At 44.0% G+C, this 16,237-nt stretch overlaps 1 protein-coding gene across 3 annotated transcripts in view; it reads right to left on the bottom strand.

Annotated features, from left to right (window-relative positions):
* Positions 1-16,237, bottom strand: part of Bloc1s5 (biogenesis of lysosomal organelles complex 1 subunit 5) — a 109,412-nt gene that overhangs the window by 83,966 nt on the left and 9,209 nt on the right. For all 3 annotated transcript variants that reach the window (XR_007591811.1, XM_050142741.1, XM_050142740.1), the window contains exon 3: positions 6,653-6,782. Coding sequence is in view for 2 of the 3 variants with exons in the window: in XM_050142741.1 (XP_049998698.1) it covers positions 6,653-6,782 (130 nt within the window). In the remaining variant the exon portion in view is untranslated. The remainder of the gene's footprint in view (positions 1-6,652; positions 6,783-16,237) is intronic.

The raw sequence follows: 16,237 nt of genomic DNA, 5'->3' as shown, positions 1-16,237 counted from the left end.
CAGTGGGGTTTCAATGGCAATTTAAGCCTTTACAGTCTGAGTCCCTCCACTCCTCCTTTTTTCTGATTTATGGGGCTGTTGTCTCACAGGCAAGGCTTGACAGCTACACATCCTCCAGAGCTTTCCGCTCCCTCTTCCCGCCTTTCCTGTCTTGTAGCTCACCCCGGATGTTGCTACAACATCCACCTCTCCTCAGCTTGAAAATACATAAGATCATTTCCATTCATTAAGAACCAAAATTCTAATAAACAGTGAGCACCCATAAATTCAAAACGCTCTCAAATCTAAAATTTTCAGAGTGCTGTTGTGATGGCACAAGTGGAAACCACACCTCATGTGGCGGGTCTCAGGAAAGACTCTGGTCATACAATATTACAAAACCACTCCCAGACTGATAGGAATCCCCGAGTTCCTCGAATCCTTGGGCAGTTGTGACTGGTTATGTGTCTTTTTGCTTGTCCACTGATTCCACACACACTGCAGAGCCTGCTAACATGCTAGGCTCTGCTCTTGCTGTGCACCCCGCCCCCAGCTCCTCATCTTACAAGTCCTGCCTTTGCAACCAAACATTGGTTCTGGCCACACCAACCTCTTCGCTCTTCTTCAACATACCAAGCATACTCCCACCACAGGGCTTCTGCACTGCTACTGTCCTAGAACATTTTTCTGTTAAGTTGGGAGCTTAGGCCCCAGCTCCTTGCATCTATCCTAGCCTCCTAACCCTGAGAGTTAGCACTCTGGACTCCAAATCCCAGCAGTTCAGGTCCTAATCCCGACCACTCCTAAGAGTATTTAAGTGAACTCCCAAAACACGTGGTCTCTTTTTCTTCCTACCAGTGGTTGCCTTCGCGGCCCCTGGAGGCCACCCGAGAGCGCAGAAACTCCCAATAAACCTGGATATTTCTTAATTTGGCTTGTTTTGATTTGGCTTGATTGGGAATTTGCATCGGCAGAGAGCTCACGTTAGGAAAATATTCTTAACATTTTTCTTCTCAATTTTCCTGCAAGTCTCTGGTGTCATTACTCATTTTACAAATGAGGATGGATATGTTCATTCATCAGAAAGCACAGTAAACATGCCTGATATTACATTTTATTAATAAGAATCATATAACAGGGCTGGGGAGATGGCTGCACAAATGTGAAGACCTAAGTTTGGTCTAAGTACTGGGCTCCTATGTCTCCAAGCCCAGTACTGAGGGCAGAGACAGTCGAGCCAAAATGCCAAGACCCAGGTTTAATGAGAGACCTGTAGGGCAGTCTGGTCTACAGAGTGAGTTCCAGAGCCTTAGCCACAGGAAAGGCCCTGGCTCCAAAGGACAAACAAGAACAAAAGAGCAGTTCTTCGCACAGCAGCATCAAGGGATGGCAGGCTGAGCACCTTACTCTCTCTGCTGCCCTCACACAAAGTGCTCCCTCCCTCCCTCCCTCCCTCCCTCCCTCCCTCTTTCTCCCTTTCCAATTATGAATGGTTTTTAGTTGTGAAATACCTTCAGCAGAAGCACAGCCCTACAGGGTTGCCTTCTTACAGCTGCTGAAGCTGGAAGCCATCTATCTAATTGTCTGCCTTCCTTCCCCTGCCCAGGCCTAATCAGATCAGGACACAAGCCCAGGCCAGGGCAGGGGCTGTGAAATTCTTTCAGAAATCTGTGAACCTCCACCTCCCCTCATGTTCAAAAGCTGCATCACCGGTGACTAGTAACAAGCTTTGCTAGATCACAGGCGACATCTTAGGACTGAGGATTAGCTTCCCAGGTTTTTTTTTTTTTTTCTTAACAAAAATATGAAAACAGAATGAGAGACGCTGATTAGATCCGCCTTCTTTCTGTGGCAGTGAGTATATCATCGTTCCTAAGTATGGTACTATCATTTCCTGTTTGTCTTTCTTCCTTCCTGGCTCTATGAACAGAACTTAAAAATCTGATTTTCTGTATTCTTTGTATTTCTGGAACACTCTGAGTGCAATTTAAAAGAAAGGTTGTGGACCATGCCACTTTTGCTGTCCCCTATCACGGCCCCTCCCCCAGACTATACTTATATCATTCTCCCCTCCCCTTTCCTCCCTCCAAACCTCCCCCCCACACCCTTTGTTCTCTTCCAAATCCATAGCCTCTTTGTCCATTGTTATTACAGGCATCTATCTATAGCTATATAGATACATACATACATACATATTCCTAAATATAATCTACACAATCTGTATATGTATAATGTTAGTTCTATGTATGTTTTCAGGGCTGACCACTTAGTATTGGATAGTCAACTGGTGTGCTCTTCTCTGGAAAGGCTGTTTCTCCCACTCTCAGTGTTCCTTAGCTGCCCTTGTTCGTTGTGTACAGTTGAAGCCTTGTGGGCTGTTCCCCATCCACTTTGGCATGTCTACTGGTGGTGTCCATGTTCAGTTCATGTATAGGCAGTCATGCTGATGAGACATTACTGGTGCAGCTTCTACCATTGCTAGAAAACATAGTCTCACAGCAAACTCCCTGATCTCCTGGCTCTTACAGTCTTTCTGCCCCTTCTTCAATGTTTCCTGACCTTTCAGTTCAGAAGTGTTATGTAGATGTATCCAATGGGACTAGGCTCTACAGATCTGCAATGTGATTGGCTGTGATTTTCTGTGGTAGTCTCTATCTCTATTGTAAGAAGTTTCCTTGATGAGGCAGTGAAGACTACATTTACCTGTGGATCGCCACAGACTTTAAAAACTTCCTCCAGATGCATGACAAGCCTACAACTCTGTTCCTCTACAGAACTGTCTCCGTATCTGGAAAGAACATTCAGGCTCAGCACTTGATTCCCTGTCAAATTATTCACACTCCAGCCACTTAGAGACAAAACAGAAAAGGCCTTTGTTTTTTTTTAATTTCATTTTGTACATATGTGCAGGCATGTGAGCCCCGACAGGCCAAAGGACAACTTTGTAGCTGTTTCTCTCAGACTACTATGTGGGTTCCAGGGATTGAATTCAGGTTGTCAGCAAGCGTCTTTCCCCACTGAGCCATCTCAAGCTCAGAAAAGGCTTTTCTAAACTTATGCAATCAGTCTTTCTAAATCTAAATAAAATAACTGCGTGACTACTCTAAACATCCCCTTCCTTCATGGTCAGTAAGAACATGAGAAGGCCCATTTTGTAGGGGCTTCTCCTCATTTCATATCAGATTCTAGCTACACCCTTCAGTAGGAAGCACTCTCTTGGGCTAGCTGTGCCAGGAAGCTGTACTGACTTGTGAAAAATAACAGTAACTTACCAAGTGGCCCCACCTGAGATAGGGTCTCAAGTAGCCAAGGTCGCCCTCATTCCCACTATATAGCCAGGGATGACCTTGAATTCCTGATGCTCTTCCCTTAGCCTGCCTCCTGCTGCTGTGCTACAGGGCTGGCACACTTCCTACACAGGGTAAATACGTTCAATTTACAAAAGGTTACTGAAGGAGATTAATACCCTTAGGGAATTACTCTGCTGCACTTAGCTAGCGATGTCTTAATCTGTCTCATATAAAAGGGAAACAAGTTTTATCATTATGTCTATGTGTGAGCTTCAACACCATACAGCAGCAATATCTCAGACTAGCATTAGAACAGAGGATAGCTGTGCTCTCAGCCATTGATTTCAAATGGGTAATTAGAGATCAGCAAGAAGGTGCTAAACACTGATTGGGTGACCTACAATGGAGGAAGTCCTGAGCACAGGGATTTCTGTTTTAGTAGGGAGGATGGGGCAATGCACAGATAAGTATTTAGCATGTCAGGCGGTAACAGATGTATAGATTAAAATGTAAGGCAGAGAGTGTAGCAAAGCTAAAAGGAAGGGTATGGGAAATGTTAGGAAGGCCAAGAAAGTGCTTACAGTTGATGTCTGAGCAGAGACTTGTAGGAAACCTGAGGGAATGTTCTAGCGGGAGCAGCAAGTGCAAGGCCCTGTGGTGGGAGTGTGCTTGGCATATTAGAGAGAGTGAGGAGGTCAGTAAGGCCAGAACACAGTAAGGGAAAAAGAAAGTGGCAGGGTATGAAGGCAGGGGATCAATGCAGAAGCCTCCAGGCTATTAGAGAATTTCACTTTTACTCTACAGAAGGTGAGAAGACTTTGACACAGTAATGACCAAACCTGACACATCCTGTGGAGACCAGCCTACAGGGAGGAGAGAGAAGCAAACCTGACATATCCTGTGGAGACCAGCCTACAGGGAGGAGAGAGAAGCAAAGATGAATCTGGCTATATGAGTAGGGAGCCGGTAGGCTTCCTGTCCTTACTTGAAAACCTGCTGAAATTCATAAGCTTATTAAATAATTGATAAGCAGGACACAGACACTTGTGTCTTCAGAACAGGATGGCTATGATGTTCTTCCCTTAGGAGGTGCCTTCTTGTGCCTTTTTGTGGTTTCGGATGAGCACAGACAGAGCTTACCCAGCCCTAGGACACTCTGCCCAAGTGAGCAAGGTCTGCATCTGTAGGGTCTCAACCATGAATTCCAGGAGACAAAGATGGTTCTAAGGACAGGCACAGAAGTACACATCTACCACTCTTGATGCTCTACTTAGATGAGAAAATACTCCACGTGGAAGCTTGTTCTAATGATTTTACACAAGTGAAAAGAAGCATGGTAGCACGGGGTTAAAACACCAAGCTTTACAAAATAACTGCGAGGGGTGACAGCTGGACCCAGGTTAATTTTTAAAACTATCCAGTCTGCAGGTACAACATTATTTCCATTAGAGCCACGAGACTTAGCAAACTCAGTGTAAGAAAACCCCGATGCTGGAGTCCTTCTGCCGCAGATTCTCCCGTGGCTAGCAGAGAAGAGCTTCTCCCGTGGCTAGCAGAGAAGAGCTTCTCCCGTGGCTAGCAGAGAAGAGCTTCACCTGTGGCTAGCAGAGAAGAGCTTCAAGGCCACAGCCAAGTTTCTCACATTAACATTATGCCCCAGAATACCTCAGAGGCCAGATCCCTAATCACTAGGATATGATGCTTCCAGTCAAGGAAACCTACTTTTGGTTCAGATTCTAAATTACTGATAAAACTTTCTGACATCATTAGGAAGGACCGAGAGCAGAATAACTTCAGTCTAAAGAGAAAACCAGTCACACAACTGCCATTGTTTCTCACTGTGTCTTATTCAACAGTTTTAGAGTTCCCGTGTCAGAGTTCTTCTCAATTCCTATCTGAGCATTCCAACCAGGGATGGGGGAGGGCTCAGCTGGTAAAGCACACACAAGGATGAAGAACTGGTTGATCCTCAGTGCCCACATAGAAAAGCCAGGCACAGTGGGGTACACCTGTATTCTCAGCACTGGGGAGGCAGACACTAGACTAGTCAGCTAGTCTAGCTTACTCAGTAAGCCCCCAGTCCTAGTGAGAGACTCTCTCTTAAGAAGCAAGGAATGACACCTGAGTTGACCCCTGGCCTCCGTGTACACACGTGTGCAGAGGAACTCCTCCACCCGACTTGTAGCAAACTACCTAGAATGCTTGTTTGTTAGTTACGGGTGCAGCAGTGTGAACAAGCAGTTAGGGAGCAAGCAGTGTGAAAAGTCTAATGTCAAATTTTTTTTAAAGTTTTTTCTGCTATTTTACATGAAGAAATCAAACTTGGGATATTTTCAACTTCATAGTACACATGACCCTCATGAGACTGCACTGCTAACTGAGGGCTCTTTCCTGTCTCCCTCACAGGCTGGCTTCATCCCCTCCCTCACAGTTAGGTTGACTTTGTCCCCTTCCTCACAGGCTGGCTCCACCTGTGCTTCAATCATTCTCTCTCCATGGACAAGCTGCAAGTTCTTAGTGTAGACATCTAAGGAAATGCCTTGATGTTACTCTGCAAGCCTAATTTTAACATCAGACACCCGCTACAAGATTCTTTTATGTTGAAGTCTAATATTAAAAAAACACTAACAAATATTCTTTTGTCTGTTACCTCTTCTCTGTTTAATGCAGAAACTGATAAAATATAAACATTTATATAGGAGATTTTGTTTTGTTTTTCTGGCAAACAGCAAAAACTTCTCAAAGTCCATTTGAAAAGGAAACTCATTTCCTGGTCATCATATATTTTCTTGGAGAGAAAATTTTAAATTTTTAAAGATAAAAAGCATGAATTTTCTCCCATCCTAAAGAGCTCATCTTGTGAAATGATTGTACACACATCTTCCTTTGGATATTAATGACATCGTGACCACACTGGACTGTAGCGAGCTGCGTGGTGTCACACCTGATGGAGATGTATAATCAACTCCTGAGATGGCTAAGGCCTGACCTATGCTATGATCACGCAATGATTATCAGCTGCCTACATATGCGTGAACCTATGGGCAGTGCCCACCTGGCAATCCGGGATTGGCAGCCCATGCCTACTTAAGGGCTGGGAGAGGTTTGCCCGAGGAGAGAGAGGGGAGAGGAAAGAGAGAGGAAAGAAAGAGAGAAAGTGAATAAGGTCTTGGAATAAACTGCAGTGAGAAGAGCTCCGGTGGTCGCATCATTCCTTGCGGGTCGAGGGTGGCCATGACACTGGACAACACTGTCTGTGGCTGGGCTGTCCTCTGGTGAGGCCCAGTCAGGAACACTCTCCTCCCCTCCGCAACAACACTCAGGAGAATATGCCTGGGCATGGGGGCATCTGAGATCAAGGCTGCAGGAGCAGCTGGACTTACGTTTCTGCAGGGTCTCCTCCAGACCATCCTGCATTGTCTCTCTGCATTTGGGAAGCATGCGCTCATTTGTTTCCTCGATCATATTCTTCAAGTTCTCAAGAACTCGCAATTCGCGAAGGCCACGCTTTTCCTATTAAGAAAGAGTAAATGAGTACCGCAGATCTCTGCAGTCTTCCTGTAGCTCCACCCCGGATGAGCTTGTGTTACTAGTGCATTATTACTATGGAACACACATGCCGCCTTTTAATTCTCTGGCAGAAGAGGTGGAAACCTGGAGGCATTTTTATTATAAAAGACTCTGAAAGCTGCAGTAGGGGTGATGTTTTCATAGTAGTGTTCAGAAACGGGGGTGGAGGGGGATGTTAGAGAAGCAACCAAAGAGCTACATGGCCACATATTTCAGTAGAAGAGCCCTGCTCTGGCTTAAATATTCATTTCATCATACTTATTGTCATATCGCTTCTGTTATGATGTGCTACATATTTTATTATTGCCTTTTTTCTCTTCAAAATAGCAGCAGCAGTCAAAGTAATGATATACAGACATTTTACCACACAGAAAAATGAGCAGTGAAGGCCGGCTGTTCTTAGTCGGCCTGTGCTGGCCTTCAAGGCTGGCAACCTGCCTAGGAAACAGGTCTCTGCACTGGGATGTGCAAGTGGGCTCCAGTGAGCCTAAAGTGCTTGTACTGAGAATGTGGTTAATGCCGGATCTGCTTCCTCAGGTATGTGTCCTCTTGGCCCATGCCTCAGCAGGTGTCTGTGCAACCAGCCAGACAACACTGGGCTTCTCCACCCAGCGGCTTTGGATCACTTATAATTTGCAAGTGTTGCCACTCTCCTGGAGCATTCCTGGAGTGAGGACTTTTGGAAGCTTCTGTCTGGTTTCTCTCAAATCATTTCCCAGGCATCTCCCTTGCTTCTGCTGTGACAGCACAGCCTCACACACACCCCATGCCAGGTCCTGGGAGTCTCAATCACTGAACCTGGGGTGGTCTCAGCATTCCACTGGGGAAAGTTGAACCACCTTCCCCATCTGACTTGAGTGTGGGCTAGACTGAGTGACGTGCTTCCAAAGAACAGCACAGGGAAACGAAGCACTTCACTCCACAGTGGAGGAAGCTGCAAGAGCTCCCTCAGCCAAGCAAGGCAGGTTCATGCACAGTGAAAGCCCTCTAATGGCGGCAGCGGGATGTGAGGTCATGCAAGGCTACTTCTCTTTGCGCAAGCCCAGTCTAATCATGAAAAAAAAAAAGGGACAATCGCAGGGGGGGAGGCATGCTACAGAACCCTGGCCAGTACTTTAGACCCATGGTGGTCAGGGGAGAAAATGGAAGACCGAGCAACTGTCACAAAGTAAAGAAGATGAAGGGACAATAAACTCTGGATTTTATTAATAGCAATTTGTCAGTGTTGTTTCTCAGTTTTTACAAATGTGGTAAAATAAGACACTGGAATGAAAAAATGGGCTAGGGATACATGTGAACACTGTAGTATCTCTGAAAATGTTCTGTAGAGCTAAAATTAAAATAAAACAAAACGTTAAATAACAAATTAGTTACACTGCTGAGGCTTTTATTGGGTTCTGAGCGAGCTTATGCAGCAGCTGTGGCTGCTTTCTTATATTTTACACATTGTTCTATGACGAAAAACTTACAACTCATACAAAAGTTGAGAGAGAAGGACATAACGCCCCCCACCATCGCCAAGCCCTAGCAATGCTCAACTCAGACTGACTCATTTCCTCTCTAAAGCTCCATGCACCACACCTCCCCCAGGGCACTGGGAAGCATACTCTAGATAGTATACCATTTTACTGTAAACATTTCAACATATGCCTTTCCTTAGAATAAAAGATACAGAGCTAGAGAGATGGCTAAGGGCACTGACTGCTGTTCCAGAGGACTGAGGTTCAGTTTTCAGCAATCACAAGGAGGTTCACAAACATCTCTAATTCCAGTTCCAGGGGATGCAACATCCTCTTCTGATATCTGTGGGTACCTACCATGCACATGGTGCACATACATAAATGTAGGTGCACACAAATAAAGATAATCTTAAAAGTTAAAGGCTACAATAAAAGTCTCACACACACAAAGGCAGCAACTCTAATATCACTAAATAGTGGTGTTTTCACAGTCCCTTGTTCTATAAATGCTCTTTTCATCCAAGCTTATGCGAACCAAAATATAAATAAGAGTCACATGCTGCAGATGGTTAATATGTTTTCAATCTACAGCTTTCTCCTCTATCACATTTTCCTTGGCATTCACTAGAAACAGCGAGTCATCTGTTCTGCAGTTTCCCACAGACTGTTCTAATGAATGACTCTCCATGGTGTAATTTAGCATCCTCTGCTGTCTGTTCCCTTTCCTGTAAGTCAGCAGTTAGAAGTACGTGAGCAATCAGATTCAGGGGTTGTCTGATTATTTGCATGAAGTTTTCAAAGGCGGATGTCCACTCTTGCAACAGGATGGAGGTGGCATGACATCTTCATTTACTAACAGGGATACTGAAAGACTGCTTTTTGTCAGTAATTTGAGTATTCTGGGCAACAGTCATATAAGCAAAGCAAAGCAAAACAAAACAAAAAAACCCTACAACTTCCTTCCCTTATTTGTTAATTTAAAAAGTAATAAGTTGGACTGGGCATGGCAGCACATGCCTGTGATCACAGCATTTGGGAGGCAGAGGCAGGAGGATTCTGTTCAAAGACATCCTCAGCTGCAGTTCTAAGCCAGCCTGTGCTCAGAGGGACACTATCTCAGGGGTATTGGGAGCAGCAACAGTGGTAAGTCATTTCCCTTGCATTTAAGGACAATCAGAAGGAGACTTTGTTTACATGCATCCCAAAGGTTTAACCCACAGCTTCTCAGTCATTGCACACTCAGTTGGTACCCGGGCTTTCCAAACTTGAGTAGCGTAGTGCTCTAGCTTTGTTCCAGCCAGCTGTGGTGGCTTCAGTGAGCTTTGGCTTTCCTGATCGGGCTCTTTGCTTTGATACGACCTCATGTCCTCATTCAACTGGTACTTCTCTCTAAGACTGCTGGCATTGAGACAAAATTGGGAGGGGGAAGGCTGCTCACAGCCATGGGGTGGGCTACCACGTCTAACACAGAGGAGACAAGTTCGCTTTTTGAGACAGGGTTTACCTCTGTAGCCTAAGCTAGCCCGAAACTCAGTATGTATTACAGGTTGGACCCGAACTCTGGATTCTCTTGTTTCTGCCTCCCAAATGCTGGGTTTATAGCTATAGGCTACCATGACTGACTGGCCTAGGAAATTACCCAATTTTTATATAAAGAAAAGTTACATCTTGAGGTCATACTGACCAAATTCAAATTACTTTCATATATTCTGTTTCTTTCCAGTTTCTAAAATACCAACATACTCAGTTCCCTTTTGATTTAAATTAAAACACCAACATGATTACTAAAGACTAAGATGTTTTTAAAAGGAGTTTTTTTTGTTCTGAAGGTGTATTATTCTATAAATGTACAGTCAAATCACTGTTTGTCTAAGATAAGACCTTACTATGTAGCCCAGGTTGGCCTGGACTTCATAACCTTCCGGCTTCGCTTCCTGAGTGTGGGGACTACAGACATGCATCTCTATAGCTGCCAAATCACTGTGCTCAGGGTTACCTGTAAGAATGTCCAAGTAACACTGTCACCACTCAGAACTACACAGGAGCTTCTTTATATGTAACCTGGCTTTAGGGACTGACCTTTGACAGTATTTTAAAATATACAAAATATTTACATGGCTTCAAAATTATATGTACCCTTTTTTATACTTTCGTGTTAGATATTTAATGTATCTAACCACTGGTTTAAGTATAAGAATACATATACCTGGATGCACAGGTATGTCTAGACAGTGTGTTTATCACACACACACACACACACGAGTATATACACATACTTTTAAATTCATTTTAAAACAGAATAGGATACAGAGATGTTTCTTTTATCATCGTGAGTAAGACCCAGTGAAGGGCTAGAGAAGCGGCTCAGTGGTTAAGACTACTTGCTGTTCTTCCAAGAGAATCCAAGTTCAATTGCTAGCGCCCATATTGGGTAGCTCAAACCCCTGTAATTCCAGCTCCAGGGCACTGGATGCTCTCTTCCGGCCTCTGCAGGAACGGTACTCATTTATTCAAACACATATAAACTCATAATTAAAAATAAAATCTTTACCAAGACTCAAAAGCAGACATGTAATATATACCTTTCTCTACGTCTACTTGTTCCCCTTTCCAGTACTTTCTGAATGACTCAGACGCTTTCAAATTATGTTGGGGTTAACTCCTGTTAAATCCACAGAAGACTGAAAATCTAAGTAAAAGTGTATATAATCCCTCTAACTCATCAAACATCTTATCTTAGCAACACAATGCACTGCAGTTTAGGTTGTCTCCTCAAACAATCTTGCAGTTGATCACAAGCTATTCCTTCTTCTGCTACCCACAGGTAAGAAAGAACTGGACCTCAGATCACTGGACAGAAAAGATTCAATTCAAACTATTCCTAAGATGGTTAGTACTGAATGTACACCATTTCCACAGCTTTTCAAAAGCAAACAACCCTGAGCTGGAAACTATGTATTTTTAAAATGTATGTATATCTGCAAATATACACACACGTGTACCTAGCTGTAGAGGACAGAGAATGAATGTATTGGATCTGCTGGAGCTGGAGTTATGGATAAGCTTGTGAGCCACCCGATGTGGGAACTGAATTCAGGTCCTGTGGAGGAGCAATAGATGCTGTTAACCACTGAGTGACCTCTCCATCCCAAGAAACAATATTTTAAAGTTGGCAATTTGGTTCTCATGGCTGATAAGGGTACTGCTTTTTCTAATACCCCTGTGAAGGACTTATCATTAGGGCTTGTTTCTTACCCCAAGACACATCGGTGGTAGTGACAATCTTGTTTTTTCCCCGTAGTCTTTCCTTTTTCCTCAGGATGGAATTTGAAATTGTGCCCTCTTATTTTCAGTTACAACTTAAGAGACAATGGCTGAGGGATGACAGGTCTTCCGCAGCTCCTTCCAAATTCTCATATGGTCAGTCTCTGTCCCAGCATAGGCATTATACATTGTTCTCTCCACATCACTTCCCCCTCTGTTTTGTTTGTTTGTTTGAGACAGAATCTTCTGTAGCCCAGGCTTCAAATTCCCTGTGTAGTTGAAGCTGGACTTAAACCCTGACTCTTCTGATTCCGCCTCCCAGTGCTGAGATCACAGGCCCGCACTACTACACCCAGTTATATTGCTTAGCATAATTCTATGATTAAACGTGTAAAATTAAATTGTGGAAAGCCAGAGCTACACAGAGAAACCCTGTCTCTAAAAACAAAATGAAACAAAAAAGGTAATAATTATAGTCAGGTGTGTTGGTGCATGCCTTTAAGCCCAGCAATTGGGAGGCAGAGAGAGGCAGAGCTCTAAGTCTACAAAGAGGCCAGCCTGGTCTACAAAGAGAGTTCCGGGAAAGCAAGGGCTACACAGAAAAACTCTGCCTCAAAAAAAACAAAACAAAATAATAAGAAAAAAATTTTTTAGGCATAAACGTTTATTAAAGGAGAGAGGGAGGGAGAGAGGGGAGGGAGGGAGAGAGGGGAGGGAGGGAGAGAGGAAGACAGCCAAAATAATAAAAATTTAAAAATTACATTTTCACTTATTTACAAACACATGCCATGGTATGTGGAGGCATTCAGGGGTGGGTGTGTGTGTGTGTGTGTGTGTGTGTGTGTGTAGGGATCAAATTCAGACTTGGCAGCAAGCACGTCTACCCACTAAGACATCTTTGGCCCACTTAGCATACTTCAATGTTTACCAACTTCTGAGGAAATGCTCACGTGAACATCTCGGAGCCCCGCCCAACCCTACTAGTGCATCTGTCATTTCCTCAGCTAGGGTGCAGACAGCTAGATACAAAGCCCACTGACATTATACCTTTGTTTTCTAGCATAACACAGACAAACCTGCTAACAGGTCCCTTTACAAAGGGCCTATTCATTTAGCCTGGATGCCCAGAGGAGATTTTTTCCCCCCATAAAGTACAAGTTTTTTTTTTCCCCCTTCTTTTAGAAATGGTCTCAAGCATCAGCTACTCTGAATTACACTTCCCGGAAAGTAGTTCATACTTCAACAAGACTCCAATAGCAATTTAAGGAGTTTTTTTTTTTTTTTTTTTTTTTTGATTTCTGTTTTGTGTTTCTTTGGTGATCTTTTCTTGGGCTTGTTGTCAGTCTTGGGTCTTCTGTACTTATCATCAGTATGCATTCCTTCCTTTCGAGCCCCTCTGTTAACATCAAATCTTTCCAATCTACTTTAGGACGACACAGTTTGTCCATTCCCCCCTGGGCTCTTTGCTTAATTCTCACTTCAAAAATAATTTAAAAATTTCATTCTCCCTAGCCAGGATGATGAAGCACACCTTTAATCCCAGGCCTCAGAAGGCAGAGGAAGGTGATCTCAAAGTGCAAGGCCAAAGAGGTCTACAGAGTAGAAAGGTGGAGCTCAACTGAGAAACTCTGACTTGAAAAATACAAGACAAGACAAAAGAGAGAGAGAGACCAAACAAAAAACAAAATTTCATTTTCCCAGATTCTTTCCCCTTACTTTTTTACTGTTTCATTTTATCCAATCACTGGGACAGGTTTTCTGATTCCAACTTTACCTTTTTCTACATCTTTCTTCTGTCCCTTAACCTTGCGTTCAAACAGCTGTGATCTTTACTCCTCCCAGCATCACTTTGCTTCCATAAGGACATTTGCATGATCTGCACCCTCCAATCCAGCTCTGTTCAAAGTAGATGGAAATTGTTTTCCTCTATTGTTGTGAAGAACGAATGGGAACAACTTCTGACTTCAGGCAGAGAACCCCCTATGTTCCAGTCTTCAGCTCCTCTAGCTTCTCCACAGTGTGGCCACTGTGGAGTGGCCTCCAGGGTACTCACTCTGAGTCTCCCTCCTCACTCTGAGGTGGAGCCTTTGGTTCCATCTGCTAGGCTCTGCTGTTCTCCAAATGGCCCATCAAGGTTTCCAAAGAGGCCTGATGGGAATTTTGAGGGGCTCGGAGGGTCTGTAGCATTCAGGGCCTTTCCAATCCCTCTGCCCACCCCCTTCCTCTGGCATTTCTGGTGTCATGAATGCCTTCTTAGAATATCTACTGCTGTGAAGAGACACCGTGATCACAGCAACTTTTATAAAGGAAGACATTTAATTGGGGAGGCTTACAGTTTCAGAGGTTTAGTCCATTATCAGCATGACAGGACATAGTGGGACGCAGGAAGACATGGTGCTGGAGGAGCTGAGAGTTTTACATCTTGATCCACAGGAAACAGGAAGTGAACCATGTCCACACTGAACATAGCTTGAGCAAGAAGACCTGAAAGCTTCCCCACCCCCCAGTGACACATTTCTGCCAACAAGGCCACTCCTACTCCAATAAAGCCACACTTCCTAATAGTCCACTCCCTTTGGGGGCCATTTTCTTTCAAAACACCACAGAAACTTTTATGCTATGGATGACTTGGCCATTTGCTATTCTGGAGCCATTTTGCCTTGGCTTTATTATTGCTGTTGCTTGTATTTGCTGACCAAGTTTTGAGTTTTGCTGCATGTTCTCATTCCCACGAATAAATAACATAAGCTTCTGACTTCTAAGACAAGACTGGAGGAAGAATAAACTGGCATTTAAAAACTATGCTATTAATGCTGCTGTTTCCAGATGGCATTGAAACCGGGAAGAATCAAGTTTAGGGGAAACACTTCAGTTCTCATATAAATTAACTCCTCTTTCATCAGTCAGAGGACTAGTCTCTCAATGCAGAAACAAAGGTAAAGAAAGAGAGCAGAGCCCTGTAGCTCTAGGCAGGGGACAGGCTCTTCCCAGTCTATGGGAAATTTGAGGGTAATAGGATCCCCTTGAGATACAGTCAAACAAATGATTGTTAATCACTCTCTGTAGCAAATTAATTGTTGTTATTTTTCTATTTTTTTTCTGGGTTGGCTTTCCTTCCCTCCCTTCCTCCCTCCTTTGCTTTTTTGTTTCTTGAGACAGCGTCTCACAGAATCCAGGCTGGTCACAAACTCACTATGAAGCTGTTGCTGACTTTAAACTCCTGGCCCTTCTGCCTCTATCTCAAAGGGCTGGAATTATAAACAGCAACCACCACACCCGGCATTGTTATTACTGCTGCTGCTGTGAGAAATGGCCTCATGGAGTCTAAGACAGCTTTGAATTTGTTTTGTAGCTGAGAATGGCCTTAAACATGTGATCCTTCTGCCGCAGCCTCCTGAGTGCTGAATTATACAGGTTTTTGCTGTCCTGGGGACCAAGTCCAGGCTAGGCAAGCAGTCTACCAACTGAAGTACAGCCCTAGCTCTATTAAGGGAATTGGTAGTCGTACCTCTCAGCCCACTAATGACAAGGATATGCCTAAATAATGACGAGGCCCATGGAAGTGGCTTGCCTTTTACACAGGTCTTGTAAATAGTCTCTTCACTGAGCTCTCACATCTGATATGCACTTGCTTTTAAACTGATGTATTTGATGTGGACCACTATGGAAATACATAAGGAAAAAGCTAGAGTAACGTGTGTGCTCAAAGTTGCATTTTATTTCCAGGGTAAAAACTCTTGGAACAAAGCCTAGCACCAATAAAATGACAGGTAATCTTCCATAAAACTACATACATTAATTCCTTAATTCCTTGAGTTGATTAATAGCAAGTACTGATGTAGCATGCTTACAACAGTGCCTAGCAACAAGTAACTACAGTGTTTATACCAGAGATGTAACTTGATGGCCCTAGAGGAACAAGGCCAACAACTGTAAATTAACTCCTTTCACTCACAACACCAGTGGGCCCCGCATGGCTCAAGACTGAGACGTTATGAAAATCTAGTTGGTGCTGTCTTTAAGGAGATTTTTCTTGACCAGTTTATCTTTCATTTTTGAATAAATTTATTTATTCATTCCATACTGGCCTTGAACTCATAACAATCACCCCGTCTTTCTTCCAAATTCTGGGATTAGGGAGCATACCACCGTGGCCACTAACCCATCAACATGATTCCTTTCAATTCCTGTATTACAGCATTTCTGTCACACTTTGACGGCCTCTTTATTTTTCCAATTCTTTGCCCGCCCTTAACATCTATTTTTCCTTCTGTGCCCCAGTGTCACCCTTCTGTGGCACTCTCCTGTCGAGCCCTGCAGGGCACTGTCCCTGGAGTCCTGTCTTCTCTCAGGGACTCCGCCTGTCTGTAACTGCAGCACGACAGCTCTGAACCTCCAGGAATTCCTTCTTGTAAACACTCTTGAGTCTGCAGCTGGATGCTTCCTGGCTGTAAGGATTGTTTCTCACTCGGTTTCACTGGGCAGAAGAAACGTGTGCATCACTGTCTGCCATGCCAACAACACTCCAACTGCATCTGAGGTAGTTACATGGCCCTGACAGAGGCTGACAGCCGCTTCCTGCCTGCCCTCTTTTACCACACAACGTGCAGACACAATGACTCAGGATCCAAAGCCACTTTTAAGTGTAAGGGCAATGTGCCAAGGAGACAGAGG

Source organism: Alexandromys fortis, unplaced genomic scaffold (genome assembly GCF_014885135.2).
Source record: "Alexandromys fortis isolate MF-2015 unplaced genomic scaffold, M_Fortis_MF-2015_v1.1 scaffold_5, whole genome shotgun sequence".
NCBI classification, from domain to species: domain Eukaryota; kingdom Metazoa; phylum Chordata; class Mammalia; order Rodentia; family Cricetidae; genus Alexandromys; species Alexandromys fortis.
This window is presented reverse-complemented; position numbering and strand designations above follow the sequence as displayed.